At 42.5% G+C, this 6,207-nt stretch overlaps 1 protein-coding gene across 1 annotated transcript in view; it reads right to left on the reverse strand.

Annotated features, from left to right (window-relative positions):
* clec19a (C-type lectin domain containing 19A) overlaps positions 1-5,921 on the reverse strand; it is a 9,701-nt gene extending 3,780 nt beyond the window's left edge. Inside the window, exons 1-5 of the mRNA XM_060892529.1 lie at positions 5,764-5,921; positions 3,030-3,207; positions 2,852-2,951; positions 1,231-1,363; positions 1-137 (exon numbers count right to left, since the gene is read on the reverse strand). The exon at positions 1-137 is cut by the window's left edge and continues 3,780 nt beyond it. Coding sequence (XP_060748512.1) covers positions 61-137; positions 1,231-1,363; positions 2,852-2,951; positions 3,030-3,207; positions 5,764-5,848 — 573 coding nt within the window. The 5' untranslated portion in view covers positions 5,849-5,921 and the 3' untranslated portion in view covers positions 1-60. The remainder of the gene's footprint in view (positions 138-1,230; positions 1,364-2,851; positions 2,952-3,029; positions 3,208-5,763) is intronic.
* Positions 5,922-6,207: the final 286 nt, after the last annotated feature.

Consider the following 6,207-nt stretch of genomic DNA (forward strand, 5'->3'; position numbering starts at 1 on the left):
TGTGTGTGTGTGTGTGTGTGTGTGAGGGCCGTGTCTCAGTAATGAGCTCAGTGCAGGACATTAGTGCTCCAGCATGGGGATTTTACACACAAAAGGAAAAGCTTTGTCACAACTGTTGTCATTCCAGGACCTGAGTGCTGAAAAAGAGAAACACACACATTACTACACACAGATCACTATACACACACCACTACACACACCACTACACACACACACACACATCACTACACACACACCACTACACACACCACTACACACACACATCACTACACACACACCACTACACACACCACTACACACACACACACCACTACACACACACACATATCACTACACACACATCACTACACACACACCACTACACACACACACCACTACACACACACATATCACTACACACACACTCACCAATACACACACATCACTACACACAGATCACTATACACACACCACTACACACACACCACTACACACACACCACTACACACACACACCACTACACACACACACATATCACTACACACACATCACTATACACACACCACACACACACACACACATATCACTGCACACACATCACTACACACACATATCACTATACTGACATCACTATACACACACCACACACACACACACACACACATATCACTGCACACACACCACTACACACACATATCACTACACACACATAATTATACACACACCACACACACACACACATATCACTGCACACACACCACTACACACACACACATATCACTACACACATCACTATACACACACCACACACACACACATATCACTGCACACACACCACTACACACACATATCACTACACACACATCACTATACACACACCACACACACATATCACTGCACACACACCACTACACACACACCACTACACACACACACATATCACTACACACACATCACTATACACACACCACACACACACACACACACATATCACTGCACACACACCACTACACACACACACATATCACTACACACACATCACTATACACACACCACACACACACACACACCACTACACACACAAATCACTGCACACACACATCACTGCACACACAGTTCACTGCACACACAGATCACTGCACACACACATCACTACACACACACATTACTACACACACAGAAATCACTACAGACACACATACATGTCACTACACCCGTCACTTTGATGAGGAGGTTGAGTGTGAGTCTCACCGCTGTTCTGTCTGTACCAGATCTCCACACAGTCCTCCTCCTCAGAAATCCGGTGGATTCCGTCATCCGGTTGGTTTCCATCCCAGTAGCTGAACTCGTAAATTGATCCGTCCGTCCACTCCATGGTGCCTTCCTGCACGTACACACACACAACACGCTGTCTGCTCTGCTCAACTACTCTGAGCTTGGTTCAAATACATACATACATACGTACTTGTGTGTGTGTGTGTGTGTGTGTGTGTGTGTGTGTGTGTGTGGGTGTGTGTTTTTATGCTTGTGTTTTTGTGTATGTTTTTTAATGTGTGTTTGTATGTGAATATTTGTAGCTATTTAGTGTGTATGTGTGTACATGTTTGTGTCTTTGTTTGTGTGCTGAAATAAAGGTGAATCATTTTAAACTGAAGTGAACTGAGTAAAATATCTAAGAGCAATAACCTCGTCACCTCGTCACCCTGGTGGCTGCAGATTTATAAACCCAGACTCTGTCTGTGAGGATTTACAGTGGTGTGTGTGGTACAGGAGGATCACAGAGCCGCTCAACCTACAAGGCTGTAAATTATCCACATCACGACTTACTCTAAAGCTGCAAAACAAATCCAGCTTTTTCTTTTTCCTCCAGCTGCTTACACTAATTAAACTCTCTGTGCTGAGAGGGATTAGAGCACATGCTGGGTCTGAACAGAACATCCACACTGGGTCTGAACAGAACATCCACACTGGGTCTGAACAGAACATCCACACTGGGGCTGAACAGAACATCCACACTGGGGCTGAACAGAACATCCACACTGGGTCTGAACAGAACATCCACACTGGGTCTGAACAGAACATCCACACTGGGTCTGAACAGAACATCCACACTGGGTCTGAACAGAACATCCACACTGGGTCTGAACAGAACATCCAGAGAGCTCCAGTAGCTGTAAATCTGCCACCAGGTTTTAATTACAAAAGCTGATGAGGGAAATGTAGCTATATTTTTATAGATTTTTTTCATTGTCCATGAGGTTTGAGCTTCAGCTAGATCTGAAATACATTTCAAAACATAAGATAACAAACTTGTTGGACTGGAAGTCAGAGAGCTTCTGTTTTTATACTGGATCCATTTCGCTAAACAGAAATGTTTAATTCTTTTCCTGTGAGGTGAAATTATCTGCAGCACATGAGCCATGATGATGAGCATAACCATGATTTGTGACAGCTGTGTTTGCTTTTATGTTTTGTGTTGTTTATGTGATCAAGGGTTTGAACATATCTATGCACTCCAGGGTTGCCAGGTCTCTGAGTAATTACCCTCCAGCTGTAGAGTGAAGTATAAAGAGGGATGAAGATAAACACCACAGTAAAAATTAAAAAAATATCATGGAGCAGGAAACCAGACATGACTGTGGTGCTCATGTGTTTCTAACCTGAAGCATCCACATGACGCTGTTTATTCATCAGAGGACATTACACTCTCAGTGTTTCTACGTCCTGACCTAACATCACACTGGTCTCATCCAAAAATATGGTTCCTGTGGTCAAGATTTTTCCAGCTGCTACCTTTCTCCATAAAGAAAACCCAATCTGGGATAAACTCCAGGAACCTGGCAACACTGCTATGCTCAGACCAGCTCCACACCTTCACCTGTCTGCGGTCGTGCAGTCCGATCCAGATATCCGTGGGTATTCCCGGGACACGGCTGTTCACCAGGTCATACACAAAGACGTTCTCCTCCCAGCTGAGCGCAAACACAGACATGTGAGTGGTATGAGGTGAGCACTGATCCCTGCCCCATGCTCTGAATGACACGTGTTACCTGTGTACGGAGGACAGTTTCCCTGACCGGTAGCCGTTGGAGAACTCGGCGCAGTACAGGTCAGCCTCAGCCCATGTGCGGTTCTGGGGGAAGAAACGGTAGCAGTAGCCATCGAACTCTGTCCAGAAAAGTGGACAGACGGCAGGCTGACTCGAGTCAGGAAGCTGTAGAGGCAGAGCTAGAGAACAGGGAAGAGTTACATAGGAGTAACAAAGTTCTCCATGTGTTCTGGTCTAAAAGAAGGAAAACATGCTGAGCTCTAGCTGGATCACATCAGATCAAATCAGATCTCATCAGATCACTTCAGATCACATCAGATCACTTCAGATCACATCAGATCACTTCAGATCACTTCAGATCACATCAGATCACATCAGATCACATCAGATCACATCAGATCACATCAGATCACTTCAGATCACATCAGATCACATCAGATCACTTCAGATCACATCAGATCACTTCAGATCACTTCAGATCACATCAGATCACATCAGATCACTTCAGATCACATCAGATCACTTCAGATCACTTCAGATCATGTCAGATCACTTCAGATCACATCAGATTTGTACTGTATTGTATTAAAGCACATCAATTAAACTTTCAGACAGTCTGTTTAATCGACCAACTTGTTTTATACAAGGATTCATGCATTTTGCTCTTAAATGAGTTAGCATATAATTAGCAACTAGCCTTCATGCTAACTGAATAATAAACAGACTTAGGTATAATCATGTTTTTAGCAATATTTTTTTAGGTCTATAGTCCGGGTAACAGTTAAACATTCATGGATCTTCAAGAAATGTAGAGAATCTGGATGAATTTTGTGTTGAAATGTGGAATACTTTAATATTTATTGCGTTCAGGTAACAGATTACGAGTGTTGATCAGATTTGAAGCTAAGCTGCAGTCATTGTGAGGAGAGATACACAACAGGAAGGAAAGTTGAGCTGTGTTTAATTTCACACTGAACTTCAGACTGAATCAGTGAGACACAAGTGAGAAGTGACTCAGATTACAAACACAGTGGAGCTGAAAGTCTTTAACGTGGAGAAGGTGTTGATTTGAGCAACTGACCGAACCAAAACTACTAAACCCAGAATCATCAGCGAAGGTTCTAGTTATTATTCCTCTAGTTTACGCTTCATTAACTAACTAATGTGTGTTAGACGTCTGAGTTCTTTTCATTTCATTCATTTCGACTGGTTTATCTGATCTACAGCAGATCGGTTTATGTTTCTCAGGGTTATGTTTTTAACTCCGACTGAAACCGAAATAATAAACATCTGCATCTTTTTTTTTTTTTACATTTTTGTAAATAATTATGTCACTTTGTAGAAGCCAACATTCTGTTTTCCTTTTTCAGCTTAGACAAAAATTTATAAAATTTAATGCGGCCTAGAGCTTTCGAGCCACATGCACCAAATTCGGATATGTTGTAGACCCTGGTCTGAAGTTTGTTGCTCTTACTTTTCTAAGCGATCTGAGTACCGGTACTTCCGGTACCAGGTCTCAAATTGGCCTTTTTTCCCATAGACTCCCATTATAAACTTTGGAGGTTTATAACTCGGCGAGCTTTCGAACTATCTACACCAAACTCAGCTCCTTTAGGGTGATACTCTGAACAAACTTTTAAATTGGTGTACCGACTGGCCTTCCAGTTGTGCCACGGCCCCGCCCCCCAACATATGCAAAATCAAAAAACATGGACATGTGACGTATCAAAACACTCAGAACAATGAGGGGAACTTCCTCATGTTCCTCATTCTGATGATGTCACATGAAAATAAAAAATTAGCACAACATGAACATGTGACCTATCAAAACACTCAGCCCAATGGAGGGGAACTTCCTCAGGAGTATTTGGATGACGTCACATGCTCGTCTCCACTTGCCTCCAAATGTTTTGGCACCCTATCTTTCTGTCCTCTTGCCTCCAAAAGTAACACTGAACCTTATGTCCACTCGCCTCCAAAAAGCACCGGCCTTCGCGAATACTTACCTCGTCAAAGCCAACATCAAAGTTTGTCGCAACAAACTTTACAAATCTAGTTTCTCTTGTGTTTTTTTTTTTCCTATTTTACTTTTGTACCATTTTTAATGAAATTTCTTTTTTAATTCCTGACTAAAAATAATAAAAAGAAAAAATCAAGGTAACGAGTTTTAGTCCCACAGAGAATGAAGAATAAGTTAAATAAGATGAATAAGATGAGTTAAATACCCAGATGTGTGTGTGGTGTTTGGTGAAAGTCAGGTAGAATATTTGGAACATTTTATATCTGGGTATTTTCCTCAGAAACAAATTTGACGCTTATCATATTTTAGCCTAGAAAGCAGTCGAAGGAAACTGGATGTTTTTTGTTTGCTGTTTGTCCTCGGACATTAAGATAAAGGAGTAAAGCTCAGAGGTCCGTCTGTGTGTGTGTGTGTGAGTGTGTGTGTGTGTGTGTGTGTGTGTGTGAGTGTGTGTGTGTGTGTGTCAGTGAGCGAAGCTGAAATGTTCCTCTCCTGAAACCCTCCTAAACACGGAGCTACTCATACTGTTAACATCTTCACTACAGCACACTCCAGGAAGAAACTCTCAAAAGATGAGAGAGAGAGAGAGAGAGAGAGAGAGAGAGAGAGAGAGAGAGAGAGAGAGAGAGAGAGAGAGAGAGAGAGAGAGAGAGAGAGAGAGAGAGAAGAATGTAATGTAATGTAAAGTAAGCAGCTGCAGTGGAGTTGAACTCACCCTGAGTGATCTTCATGCTGGTGGAAGGAAGAGTCCAAACACTGCAAAGCCAAAGGGACAGGAGACACACTCCACACCAGAGCATTTTCACACACTGCACTGTGGCTGAGAAAGTGTGTGTGTGTGTGTGTGTGTAAGAGAGAGAGAGAGAGAGAGAGAGAGAGAGAGAGAGAGAGAGCTCTATACTGCTGGGATTGATGAGAGGGTGGGCGAGACTCATAAAGCCTCTGCTAGACTCTTCCTACTCTGAAAGTGAAAAAGAGAGGGGTGTGTGTGTGTATGTGTGTGTGTGTGTGTGTGTGTGTGTGTGTGTGTGTGTGTGTGTGTGTGTGAGAGAGAGAGAGATTAATATTTTCTGACATTAAAAAAGTTCCATCATATTTATTGGACATGAATCCACTACATATTTTCACATTTTGTGGCTCGTGTCCTCAGTAAGTGACT

This window comes from Tachysurus vachellii, chromosome 18 (assembly GCF_030014155.1).
Source record: "Tachysurus vachellii isolate PV-2020 chromosome 18, HZAU_Pvac_v1, whole genome shotgun sequence".
Taxonomy (NCBI): domain Eukaryota; kingdom Metazoa; phylum Chordata; class Actinopteri; order Siluriformes; family Bagridae; genus Tachysurus; species Tachysurus vachellii.